This window comes from Pygoscelis adeliae, unplaced genomic scaffold, assembly GCF_000699105.1.
Source record: "Pygoscelis adeliae isolate BGI_AS28 unplaced genomic scaffold, ASM69910v1 Scaffold479, whole genome shotgun sequence".
In the NCBI taxonomy this organism is placed as follows: domain Eukaryota; kingdom Metazoa; phylum Chordata; class Aves; order Sphenisciformes; family Spheniscidae; genus Pygoscelis; species Pygoscelis adeliae.
The window spans coordinates 42391-56045 of record NW_008825453.1 but is presented as its reverse complement, the minus strand read 5'-3'; the positions used below and the strand labels follow the sequence as shown (position 1 = coordinate 56045).

Sequence of the window (13655 nt, the reverse complement as noted above, 5' to 3'; positions counted from 1 at the left end):
GCTTGCTGCCCTCTCTTCCTGCAAAGCATCAAAGTTTCATTTTGTGCTGCTGATGTATAGTGCAAAATGAGCTCGTCCAAGAATAACAGGTGTTTGAGGAATCAAGTTTAGTAGCTCAGATTACAGCTGGGAGCAATTCTTAAATAGGAGAGGACTGGCTTGTCTCCCACTTACTCTTCTGTGGGTAGGAGGGATAGTCAGGAGTTGGTTTGATGGTGTCCTAGTGAGGTAGATCTAAGCAATTAACCTTCCGCCATGTAGGGGATCATGAGAGCTCCTCTTTCCCATTGCCTCGCTGCAGCAGTCTGATTGCAGTGCTGTCCAACATCTGCTTCTAGTGGCACTGGTGTAAATTCAGAGCAGAACTGCTTGTCAGGGGAGTTTCTGTGTAGCGATGCGTGGACCGACTTCTTGTGCCTTTCTCGCCTGGTACCAGCAGGCAGCAAGCAGCATCAGCTGCAGAGAGGTAACAGTGCCTGCTTCGTTGACAGAGAAGAGCAGGACAGCCCCAGCCTTCAGTCTGACTCTGTTTGGCTATGCTTCATATCATTAAGGTTCTCTCACTAATGAAGAATCTCTTGTGTAACTAGTTCTATCCTCCATAAAGTCTGGCTCCTTTTCCTCACCCATCTATCAAGCCCTGTTGAAATACTGTCCGTCATGAATAAACTCCACTTATGCTGTGCATGTACCATGTGATTTATGACTCGGGAGGGCTTTCTAGCCAGCACTCTATATTCACACTCTGGCTGTGTTTTATGAAAGGCTCTAATGGAAGAGCCGTGCTGTAGGCTTTGTCAGGGCGGCTTTTCTAGGGGGGGCTTGTGGCATTTTTCATTTGTATGGGCTGCATCTCTCCACTAGAGCTCTGCTCATGTGCAGGGTTTGATTGGCATTGATTGTGCTTCAGGGAAGGGAGCACGCTTAGCAAGAAAAGAACAGGCGTTTCTCAAAACCTTGACTTTTAGGTAGTGAATTGACCTGGATTAGCTTTTGACAAACTGTAAATGAACGCTTCTGTAGAAATTGCTAGCATGCCCCTCACTGTGGAACCTGAGCCCTGTGTTTCGGGTTTTATATATTCCTTTTGTGATGATGCATTTCATATTAACTCATTTTTAGACACCATTTTTCATGAGTTGTCAGTGAGGCTGCAGCCCCCTTTGTTTCAGAAAGCGGTGGTGCTGCCAAGCTGTGTTTGAAAAGTATCTGTTGCTTCACAGCTATTTGAAGGAGCTCTTCTGCATTCTGTCCTTTCTGCTCCCAGTGGTGGGGCTTGTGCCTTTAGCTAGATAAGCAGATCTTTCATTGCAATTTTCCTGTGTTTGTCCTTTCTCTTGCTTGTGATATTGACAAGCTGCCTAAATCCCAGCGAGTGGAAGGGTCAGCCTAGTCTGTATTAGTTTCCAATCTTGCTAGAAGAGCTAGAGCAATCTCTTGGACTCTGCTTAATTCCAGGGGATTTACAGTACCTTAGATGTTACAGTGCTGAGCACCTGAAAAGAACATATGTGACATTTTGTGGGCTACCTTGTTTCACTAGCTGGAGAGAAATCGCTTCTCTTTGTTCTCGCGGAGGTGGACCAAGAGAGGTGCACTCGGATATAGTGAACCACTTAACAACGCTGATGAGCAGAACCTATTAACCTTGGAGGTGACATGGTCCAGCAGTGACAGTGGGTTATGGACAGTGGCACTCCCTGTGGTTTGGAATTTAAAAAAAAAATAATGACCTCTTACTTTTGCTGCCTTAGGAGGTGCACAGTGCTTTTTTTGAAAGCAGAATATTGCTAGGCACAGCCTGGTCATGTCTCAATGAAGCCACTGAAAATACTGAGGTATCTGTAGTGGGTGAACTGCAGTTGGGAGAGGGGTAGAGGGGAGACGATCACTGTAAAGCTTGATTTTTGAGCATTGCAGTGTGAAGTGCTTTGCTGTCTTGCATACACCTTGGCCCTGCCTGGGGTTATCAGCCTTTCTTTTCCGCGCTGATAACTGTGTGGTCAGTGACCATCTCCTGCGTTGAGAGCTCTCACTTGCAGTATGAAGTACTGCATATATATACACACATATATATACACACATATATATGAAGTATACTCACAGCTCTCACTTGCCAGGAATCCCAGACCAATTCAACAACATTGCTTCCTATGCCAGGAGAAACCAGACCTGTGGCCAGACAGCAGGCTGCCACTGAGTGGGCTGGTCTGGAAATATTTTGGTCACTGTGTGACTTTATGGATCATCCTGTCAGCTCTAAAGCAAGGCTACTTTTTCTGAAAACAAAGCTTCAGTTATTTGTTAGTGCCTGCTGCAGTGAGAGCTGAGCAGGGTATAAAGCTATCCTTTCCTTTCAAAGTCACCACTGATAACTAGTGGGATGGCTCAAGTAAATGAGAAGAATAGTTGATCTTAATAGGGCTGGCACTCGGTTCATTTCACTGCAGGCAGTTGGAGGAAATGGCCTCAGACTATATTTTAGCTAGGAAACAAGTAAATATCCTATGGAGGGAATAAGGGTATGCACTGTAAGAAGACTGCAGGGGCAAGATTCTCAGGACAAAAAAGTGAGGAAGAGAAATCCCCATGGAAGTGGCAGGTGTTGGGCAAGAAGATCAGTGTTTGTGAGAGTAAGCTGGTGGTGGTGTGCTTGTGAGAAGTCTCCCTTGGTGTTACATCAGAGTTCAGCTAATTCTGTAACTCTGTTACGTTTTTATAGCATTGGTTTCCATTTGCTTGCTAATTTCCAAGACCTTAGGAGAGCTCCTCAGTGCTGCTGTTGTGTCATCTTTGCCTTTGACTGTATCTTAAATGGTGTGGGCAGGGTTAACCTTGTCTAAAGTTAGATGGTTTGCAAATGGGACCCATACACACTGATGCCTGTCAGTGGAAGGCAGGTTGCCTTGGGTCTTGCCAGCTCTAGAGACCTGCGTTGTTTCACCCTCACTCCTTCAAGTCTGAGAGCAGGAATAAAAGCTAGAGGACAGCGGTGAGGTTCCGGATCTGATAGCTGTCCTCTTCTCCTGAGTCTCTGCAATACTGGCTTAATTCATTTATCACTCCATTCTCCAATTCCGGTAATATTTCCAGGTGCTGCAAGTCTAAGAGCACTTCCGTAGAGCTGTGCTTTGAAATGATGGATTCATTGATTTGTTCTCTGTCACCGTAGTATGCTTTATTCAGAAGTATCCATGACTTTGTAAAAGGCTTCCTTATCTTGGTGGCCTGTCTCTTACCAAAGAAGTGACTATAACCTATTTCATGTTTCTTTTCAAGGAGGTCCGTTCAGATGTGTGCATTTCGAAGTCACAATGGCTTCCCTATTTGCCTTTGCTACAGATACTGCCAGATATGTGAAAGAATTATTTCAGGCTAGAAGAATATCCTAGATTTTTTAAAGCTATTAGTTTTCAGACCTGTCACAAAGTTCTTAACTGGCTTTGAACAAATCCCAAACACTCTGATAGAACATGGGGAGCACCCAGGAAGAGGCTGTGCTGCTCTGCACACCATACCTGCAGAGAGTAGTGAGTGATCAGCGTGCTGGGAGGTTGCATGCAGGCTGGTGGAAGGGACAGCCCTTGGTGACTGTTGTGAGGGTACCATGCATGAGCTCTCTGTCTCCTTTTTTAGCTGCGGAAGGAGATGGTAAGGAGGCAGGACTGCACAGGGAAATACTGAAGGGGAACTGCTAGGACTTACAGATTGAGGGTGGTTGGAGAAAACAGCTAGTGCTGCTTGCACAATGGTGATTTGGAAAGTCCCTTGAAGCGGCTGTGGCTGCTCTTCCTCTTTTTGCTGGAGTTTCTGATAGTGGCTCCTTTTTGCATTTTTTTTCCCCAACTTACTTGATGGGGATAAAGGGAGCCCTGCCCAGTGCCTGGGTCCTGACCCTGGGCAGTGGGGAGAGGGTGGGAAGTTTCAACAGTTGTGGGTCAGGAATGAGTGTGAAAGAACAGCTCTGGCTGGCTTTATTTAGCCTGCTAATGTTTCCATTTCCCATCTGTTCAACGGGAATAACCTAAGTGTTGGGGATCAATTCACTGAGTATCTGATCGCTGTGCAGACAGTATAGCAATAAGGTACTAAAAATGTCTATACATAAAAATAACCTCTTAGACTCTCTGGCACTGTGCCTTTGGCACGTCACAGGTCATAAAGATTCTGCCAGACAAAATTAACTGGCAGCCTTGTTCGGTATGAAATGGAGAGCAGTTTGCTCCGCTAGCGTAGTTTAGGTACATTAGGGCAGACACATCCTGGTGGATTTTTTCAGTCAAGTCAGCAGATAGTTGGAGTAATTAGTGCTATAATATGTATGAGGATCTTGGCTTAAAAATTCTTGGCTGGAAGAGCTTTTTCTCTATGTCTGTGAGAAGGACTTGGCAGCTGAAGGACTATGTGCATGATGTTATTGGGATGTTGGAACAGGGAACTCCTTGGTTTGAAAGGGGTAATAAATTATCAGTTATGTTGACAAATAATCTGCCCTTGTGTCCCTTCTGCAGAGAACAGAAGTTACGAGTTTGGGGAGAACTGTGGGAGAGGAAAGAGAGAAGATGTGATTATGGGTGATGGAAATCTGGTAGAAATACAAGGCATGGGAGGTTGAAGGGAAGACGTGAAGGTAGAGACTTTAACAAGGCTGGAGATGTGCATAGCTTTCCAACCTGTATTCAGCAGCTCAGAGGACTTTCTTCCCCCTAACTTTCTTCTGGAGGGAGGCAGTTGTACCCACAGTGTCTAGTACCATGTGCTGACTGAGTGACGTAGGCAGTTTTCCTTTCTCTGGAAGATTTCTTGGTCTTGTGGCCTTGAAGGGTGCTGTGTCTGAGGAGACTGGGGGGGAAAGTTCCCATTTAGGGACTTCTGTGCTGCTGCCTTGCTTAGAAAGAGCCACTTGTGGGTTTCTCTCCTCCAAGCAGCATACTGCTGTACGTCAAGCTGAACTGCAGATCTGACCTGGTGTACTAATGCACCACAGCTATGTCCTGTGTGCTGTCCTGTTGCATCTACAGCACCCTTTGCTCTCTTTCTCCCTCACATTTCCTTCAGCTTCAAGGGCTCATGTCTGAGGGTCAGCTAGAGATACCATGTAGCTTTGGGACTCCCATGGATAACTGTTACTTGTCCATCCTAGTCAAGATCAGGAGGATTTTGAGCTACCATGCATGGAGGGAAACTGAGGAGAAAACCTAGCCAGCCATAGCTAAGGACTCTCTTAGACCAGCTGAGCACGTTGGTAGTTCAGGAGTAGTATAGGAGCCTGTGCCTTGGTGGGGCTATGGAGATTCAGTTGCTTCTTGGAAGTTTTGTCAAAGCAGTTTTGAACTGGGAAGAACTGGAGTGTTTTGCCACTCACCAGGCTTGTACTGAAGGTGCTGAAGTCAATGATCTTCAGGATTTCACCTTCAGCGCTTTCTAAAGACGAATTTGCTGTCCTGTGGTCTGGGAAGGCAGTGTCACAAATTCCAAGCTGTACACCACAGCGACAAGCTTCTTGCTTATGTCCTCTTTGCTGGGTTCCCAGCAAGACTGCCTGTATGTGGTGTACAGTCTTGCAGAGTGCACGTGACAGGCACTCTGCCAGTATACTCTGTGTTTATTTGGGCTATGACTTTGCTGGGAAAGAGCATATGACACCTGAGCTGCTTTTGCAAATGCTGGTTGGGAGCTTGACTCCGTGAGGCTCAGGTAAGAGCCAGACTGGGGGTCTGTTTTTGGCACAGATGCTGACTAATACAGGATTTCCATTTCTGGATTCTCCTGTTGTGTTGCAGTGGCCTCATAAGGCAATGCAGAAAACAAGATGTGGGATAGCTGCTAAGTACCAGCAACAAAATCTGCAGGGTGGTCTGGGTTTATGAGTGACCTGGGTTCCCTTTAAGGTCCCTGCAGCTCCATGGGATTCTCTGGGTTCAGTAAATGGCTTGGCATGTGCTGTAGGCACCAGCACTGTTTTGCTGGGCATGGAGAACTATGAGGTTCTCTGATGTCTCTGATCCCAGAAGATAATAGTCATGCTCACATTAACCTCCGCATCTTTTCCCTGAGAGGGCTTTCAGTATGCTGCCTTTGTAAAACAGACAGCAATTTTTCAGTCTGCTAGCTTCGTCCGTCAGTAACATTCTCCACCAGGGAATGCAGCGTTAGGCCTGTCCCTCTAACTTATCTGAAAACATTTTCATTTCAAATAGCTGTAATGTTTTACTGGGTCGTCTTTAACAATGCAGGTTTACAATAGGAAATGAGACTTTCTAATAACAATTGGATTCTGCCACCTGATCGAAGAATGTCGTAATAACTAAGCCGTGTGGCATTAAAAGAAGCCCCTTTTGGGGGGATTACTACATACACAGGTATGTGGTGAAGCACGAGGCCAGTAACTGGCTGAGTTTAACCAGCCAAGGAACGTGATAATCCTCCAGAAAGATGTAACATTGGCTATTTTATTAGCAATAGGGAATGGATATTCCATTTGTGACTGGGAAGGTCATACCTGTCTCTGGGTATTAATGTGGCTATATCACCAGCAGGCAGTGGGAACGCTTCATGTCTGTGCAGAACGTTAAAGCTGCCTCGTGCTGTCAGATGTTTGGCTGGATTTTAAGGATGCTTCTATCCACTAGGGCTATCAGAGAATATTGCCTTGCTCTCTGAAGACAAATGCCTTTCAAACGCCATTGAATGTTTCTGCTCTCGTTAAAAGTTAAGAAGCCTTTGATCTGAAGTGCTGTTTTTTTGTTTTTTGTTTCATTTTTTTTTTTCCCTCTGGCTTGCCAGGGCCTGGGAGGAGTTTCATGGCCTGGTGAACAGCAGTGGCCGCTGATCGAACGCTCCCCCTCCCTCTGTCACACCCAGGGTAGGGCCTCATCTTTCTTCCTATGTGACTTCATGGCATACCTCTCAGCTTCCAACCCTCTTGCTGTGGGCTGGCATGTTCTCTTGCCTTATGGGCCTGGTGGTGGGCCCATTCTGCTACTGGCTCTTTCCCAAAGGTCAAAATGATTTTTTAAATTTTTTTTTGACCAAAGACACCAATATTCACTGTGGTCTTCATTCATGCACACAGCATTTTCTGTTGTGATGCTGTGTGCTATTTTGCTAATGTGTCCTTCCTCTGTGCAAGGCACTTGTATCCCAGACCTGGTCCCAGGAGGCTGAGAGGTATGTCTTCAGCTTGGATCTGTTGCCTAGGGTTAACTGTAAGCAGATATGGAGTGGTAAATGAATGCTAAGCACATCCATGTGATGGACACTGAGAGAGGCGCCTGGAGCTTGGCATACGTGCCTTTGCTCTTGACAGTGGGCTGGAGCAGAATAAATTAGTCTGTCAATAAAAGCTTGTTCAGGAAGGAAACACAGTATCTACTGTATTTAGAAATAATAATGCTGTGGCTAATGAGATGAAACCACCTGCTACTTCTGGTAGCAGCAACTGACCATGTGCAGAGAAAATAGCCAAGGTGAGCTCAGGGCTGTTGTGAGCCTCGCAGCTCAGATTGTTTTTCCCCTCCAGTGCCCTCTTCCCTGATGGCAGGCCCTTTCCTTAAAAAGGGCTAGCAGGAGCCCTGGCGATGAGAGTTGCGTTTGGTTGTAGCCAAGTGGGATTGCTGCATTGCCGAGTGCCAGAGCAGAGGAACCCGCTGGAAGGAAGCGTTACATTGCCCAGTTCCCACCCCGTGGTGGCACGTAGCTGCTCCAACACAGCCGAGCTCCGAGGGGCCACTGGGGATCCCAAAACCTCCCTCCACAGCTTTGGGCAAGCAGTGTTCTCATAGCTTGCTCTGAAGTCATGGGTGAAAATAATACCTGTCTTTCCTCACAGATTTGGCTTTTTGGAAGGATCAATGGTTACAAAATATCACACAGACACCTAGTAGTGTTGTTATTGTTAGATGACATTCAGGTGACCTTCCAGAAGAGGAAACCAGCTCACTTCATGAACTACCAGTCTCAGAAGGCAGTAAATGTGCCAAGTGTATAGGAAAACAGTGACAGAGCTGATTTAGCTCTCAACTGTATTGGGTTACCTGTGCTGAGCAGGGAGAATAGTGATGAGCAGAGGGTCTGGGGCACCCTGATAAAGGCGAAAGGAGGGGAAATGTAGAAACCTGTCTGAGCAAGAGCTAACCAAAGTGTGGCGTCCTCCTGAGGTAGATGGCACAGGTGAAAGTACAGTATGGGATAGAAAGCCAAACCATTGTTGCAAATTAACCGGAATCCAGTTAATGAATCCTGAATCGTGTTCCCAAACGGCAGCACAGCCTGCTTTGCTGGCAAGTGCAAAGGTGAACCCCAGTCTTCTGCAGATGGCCTCCAGCATGGTTTTTGCTGTCACGTCATAGCAGAGTAACTTGTTTATAAAGAGTGTTCTTTACTTCCTTCTGCTCCTCCAGCTCTCCAGTCTGCCTCCAGGAGGTGTTCCAGCATGCACTGTGCTGTGATGTTACAGCTACTGTGCAGCTCTTAGCAGCACACAATACTAGCTCAAGGGTTTAAGCAGGATTTTACAGTCCTGCAGAGCACCTTGCTTCTGAAGCTGCTGCCTTTGCTCTTCAACGTAGCTCTGCCGATTTGGTATGATACGTGCTGGGGCATCCCTAGGTGTTTGGTTTGGGCAACTTACTGCTCCGTCCCTGTTACGGGAAGGGCTGCCAAACCTATCCTCTCAAAATAATTGTCATCTCATTTATTTCCATTTGAGTTTAAAAAAAACCCACCACATTTCTATTAATGTGTAAATATGCTTTGCCTATTGCTGCTGCTCACAGGCTAGCAGTAAGCATTAACGCAGGTTTCTGTAACCTGCCCCATCTTCAATTGCTGCCATGTGCCGCAAGACTATACAAATGAAGGTTGTGGACCAGCAGTCCTTTCTTTGTCAGTAGCCCTCCGACTCACGTGGCTGTACTCATGTGAGTAAAAGCTGCTGAAGAAGCTCTTCTATTTAAACTAGCGGGAAACATCCATTTCAGATTAGATACTGTTTTAAGGTAGGAGAGACCAGAGAGCTAAACGTGCTGACAGCATGACAAAAGGAACCTAAATACGAGGGACAGAGGCAGGAGAAGGTTGGACTGACGGTATATTTGTGCTCCAAGCAGAATCCCTGAGGACAAATGTTTGGGAAGGAAGAGATGTTGCAAGTTGTTTAAACACCAGAGTCTATCAGGGAGGTTTCCAGAGTCTATCATGTGCTTTGCTCACAGAAGAGGACACTTTTTTTTTTCTTCCTGATGAATGGGGATGAACCAGGATCTCCCTGTGTTCCAAGTGTTCTGGAGCAGCAGGTTGACTTATGTGAAAAGTCTCTAGTTAGAAAGCAGATCTGCTTAGGAGGTTTAACGAGCATTGATTTGAGTGACATGCTGGGATGGCAACACTGGTAGCCATGGTGGGTGGAATGGGGGGTGCTGTGATCTGAAGGAATGCACACCTTTAACCTCTTTGTTCCCTCTGTTTTCCAGGGATAATTCAAGCTTTCGAAACACAAAAATCACATTGTGAGAACAAGAGTTGGCACTAAGCTCCTCTCTCCGTGTTGAAAGCACTGAGAGGTCTCCACCAGTGCCCTCCGACCTCTGAAGGGACTCATGGGCCACTCTCTCGCACTCCTCCTTGGAGGAAGGATCCATCTGAAGCCCTCCAGCAGCGGTGACAATAGAGGCTGATTTTGTCATACACAAACTTTTTTTTAGCAGTGGGGCGGGAGGCCAACCTTTCAATTAGCAGTGTGCCCTTGGGGCCGCATCTTGCAGCACTTTCCTCTCTTTCTCTACATGGCATGCAGGATCTCTGGGATTCTGCCTCAACATCAGAGCCTTTTGCTGAGGGATACCAGTATTATAAATCTCTCTGCAGCTGGGAGGAGCTTCCCAGTTGAGAGTCAGCCCTATGGTTTTCAAATGCCCCCTTTCAGCTCTGCCAATAAATTATTGGGTCTCTTTGTTTCTTTCAGTCTCTCTTTTTTTGGCTCTGTCTAAAAATTGGTGGGATGGTATTTCTCTAGGCTGTGGTAAGGTCCGAGGCCTGCTTCTGCCAGCTCCATAAAGCATCCTCCCCTGAGCTGCCCACCTACATGAAGCAGCAAAGCACTCCAAGTGCCAGTGGGTGGCCAAACTTCACCATATTTGTAGAGTTACATGGGCAGAGGAGTTAGAGATGTAACATCTTGCTTAAAAAAATGAGATGCTTGCTTTGTCTTTGCCCTTCTTCATACTCCCTGGTTAGCAGTGCCTTGCGCCCAGCCCTATTTGTTGGGGAGAGGGACGCAAGCTTCCCTTACACCAAACACCTCTTTGTCCTAGTTTCACTTAGTTGTCTTGACTCCGGCTGTCTCAGTGGAGAGCCAGCAGTGCTGCCCTGTGTTGCATCCACGGAAAGACTGAATGCAGGGCCATGCGTGCTTCTGGGGTGCACTGAGGTTTGCAAGTCTCCGGCCATCTGGGAAACTGGACCTCCAGTGGGTGTAGCAGAAGAGGGTGATGGCCCAGGCTGCCGCTTATAGCTGCATGAAAGCTGTGACCAGAAGAGGGGCTGCGAGTGACTCCCTGTCTCCTGTCCTCTGGGGTGAAGCTAGACTGATGGGTTGTTGCCTGGAAAGCCAGCATGGCTGCAATTCGGATGCCACGGAAACAACAGGAGCTAATTTTTTCCTCTGATTCTGCTTGACTACAACACTAATTGTACTCATTAACAGCTCCAGCCTTTTCCCCTTTTCCTTGGGGAATCACTCAATTGCCTTTCGTTTTTAATAGAGCTTTTGCATTGGGCACACGAGGGGAGACTGCAGCCAGAGATGGGGCACATCTCCTGCTCTACGTGCTCTGTGCAGTCCCCCAGGAGAAGGGGCTGCTTGGGCCAATCTGGTCACGACCGCAGAACTAGCGGCCCATGTCTGGGACAATTATCGGCCTTGGGGACTCGGAGACCTTCAGCCTCATTACTCCAATTGCAAATTCCTCGTGTTATTATTGAAGTCTAGACTGAAAGCAGCCAGGATCGGCAGAGAAAACAGTTTAAAATATTCAGTCTTCTGAAGGGTTCATTTTCTGCATTGAGGGTGTCAGTCCTAGGCTGTCTCTAGAAACATTCAGCGCACTGACAGCGATGACTAACTGCTCCCTGTGGTCAGGCAGTTTGTGCCTGCTGGCACCTCGCTGGGCAGGGAGCAGGGCAGTTCCTCAGGCTGTGGTGGCATCCCTCTCTGTGTTTCTCGAGACCCCACGGTTCTATTCCTGCTCTTGCCGCTTGTTTGTCACCAGCTCTCAACCAAATGCTCTTTTCCAGGAGCAGTTTGTTTTCCCCGCTGCGATCAGGTACTACTATGGCTGCTACTTAAAATTCCTTTTAAATACGACTCTCCCCTGCTGCTCTCCAGTATTTGTTAGGGGGGATTTAGTTGTAATTACATTTTGGCAATCTAAGCAAAAATAGCCTTGCAAGGCAAGACTGAAATACTAGCTGCAGGCTCCTTTTATCCACAGCGCATTTAGCTTCTTGCAGATGACATCACTTAGGGCTTTAGTCCTGTTGTTGTGCCCAGCTGCGTGTCATGTCCACCTCTGCTATTTCATGTACTCGCCCGCTTCTCGCCTCTGATGCCCCGCATCTAAGCTGGTGCTGATGAGTGCAGGCTTGCTATTAAATCTGAAAATGCTGCAGTCCTGCTGTGTTCGCCCTTAAATACGCTTTGTGAGTGAGCTGTGGAAGAGCCCTTCCCTGGGAGGCTGTTCCTCTCCTCCCGTCTGCCACCGTGGTTGAGATTTGGAGGAATTCAGCACTGGTTCCTCTTGCTCAGCCTTGAAGGGAGCGAGCTGGCTGGGGCGTGGAGTTTGTCCTCTTTAAGGCTACAATTTTTCCTGAGGTCAGAAGAAAAGCAGTGTTGATCAGTGCCAAGCGCCAGGTTTGGTGCCTCTTATGGCTTGGAGAGGGATAGAGCCAGACTGTTTTTTGAGCAGGGCTGTTGGGTTGTGGTCTACTGTGTCCTGCTAATAAGAGTGGTGAAAAGATAGCCGTGGGGTTGTTTGGGAGGGGAAGGAGCCTCTGTCGTGCTCTAGAAAAAGGTTTCAGTTTCTCTTCATTCAGGAAGCAAGCCTGGAGCTGTGGGAGCCCCAAATCTGCGGTGAGTCATGACCTTCTCTGCTCTTCTCATCCTGAAGGCTTTGTCCACCCTTAAACTTCCTCAGATGCCTGCATAGTGGCCTTTGGGGAAACCGGCAGGGCTTTGAAACCCTTCAAGCCCTGGAGTCCAGCCCCAGGGCTCTTCTTTCCCAAGGGGATGTTGGGCCGTGGTGGGATCATGGGCCCTGGGTGTCTCTGGCTGTGGCTGGTCAAGCGGGGGCTGATGGCTGGGCGGGGCTGGGCTTGGCTGGGGGGCTCAGGGAGTGGTGGGGGCATTGCGCTGGGTGTCTCAGAGGTGGAGCTAAGGAGGAAATCTGCTTCCCAGCCTGCAGAGAGAAAGGAGTCCCTGGTTTTGGAGGGGAGCACTTGGGGGATGCTTGGAGGAGGATATTGCCCCATCTTAGTGCTTCTTGATGCAACATGGGCGTGTGGGGCTGATGCGGGGCTACTGCTTTTGTTTTTGTCCTTGTCTCTGGTGTGGCGATAAACCCCAGGGACCTCTGGAGGGCAGGTAAAACCACTGCTTGGGGATGGTGGAGAATGTGTTCTCAGTCATGTGCTTCTGGCAGGCTGGAAGAGCTCGTCCCTTTCCGGTTGTGCTGTATGGACATGCCGGGGACTGAGCTTACCTGGAAGAAGCAGCAGCTCTGCCGAGTGGGGAGAAGTGGGTGACAGTACCTGGCCCTGTTCAGAGCCCCCTTGCCCTGGAGGCGGGCAGCAGGGCAACAGGGACCCAGGAATCAATGGGAAATGGCCAGGCAAAGACAGACTGGAGCTCATTAATTCTGTACCTTCTCGGGGAGGGAGAGCCCAGGGCCAGGGGACATGGCTGGTGCTATGGTTTGGGCAGCTTACGGCAGCTCCTGGCTCTTGCTGGGGACACTTCCGGGGCAGCCTGTCCCTTCAGCCACTGTGGGGCTGGGGAGAGGACATCGCCGTGGGGTGGCTGTGGGGGGATAGGATTGCTGTGCAGTGCTGTCACTCACCAGCAGGTGCCCAGGACCTGGTCACCTCACCTAGATCACGGCCACAGGGCTTGCCCCCATGGGAGGTGACCCAGGCAGGGGGGACAAGAGGCAGGACCCAGCCAGGCCGCTGGGTGCTTGGTGAACTCCTCCGGGCACCCCTGCCTGCATTGGTGGGCACCATCCCTGTCTGCTTCAAGGTGCCAGCCTGGAGCGCCAGATCCACCTGGTCTCGGTGCCGTGGGCATCATGCACCTCCCGGGGATGGGGCAGGAAAAGCCACTTTGCAGAGAGCACGGGCGGGTGGCACAGCCGGAGGGTGGCTCTGGGCCATGACCAGGCTGCAGGCGTCCAAAAGGTGATGTCTCAGCTGCTGGGTGTTTGCCTCCCTCCTCCATCCGTGCCCGCAGTGCCCTCACCTCTGGCAGGCAGTGCCAGGAACCAGTTGCGGGCAGTAACCAGCTGGTTTTCTCCCAGCAGCAGCAGAGGCAGCCGGTGCTGGGACAGTGAGGCTGATGGAGACAACGCACGTCCTGGAGGCGGGGGGCGGTGGCGGGAGCC

General features: G+C 48.9%; 1 protein-coding gene across 1 annotated transcript in view; it reads left to right on the top strand.

The window, feature by feature from the left end:
• Positions 1-9959, top strand: part of EIF4E2 (eukaryotic translation initiation factor 4E family member 2) — a 36418-nt gene extending 26459 nt beyond the window's left edge. Inside the window, exon 11 of the mRNA XM_009331200.1 lies at positions 9474-9959. Within this exon, the coding sequence (XP_009329475.1) occupies positions 9474-9513 (40 nt within the window). The 3' untranslated portion in view covers positions 9514-9959. The remainder of the gene's footprint in view (positions 1-9473) is intronic.
• Positions 9960-13655: the final 3696 nt, after the last annotated feature.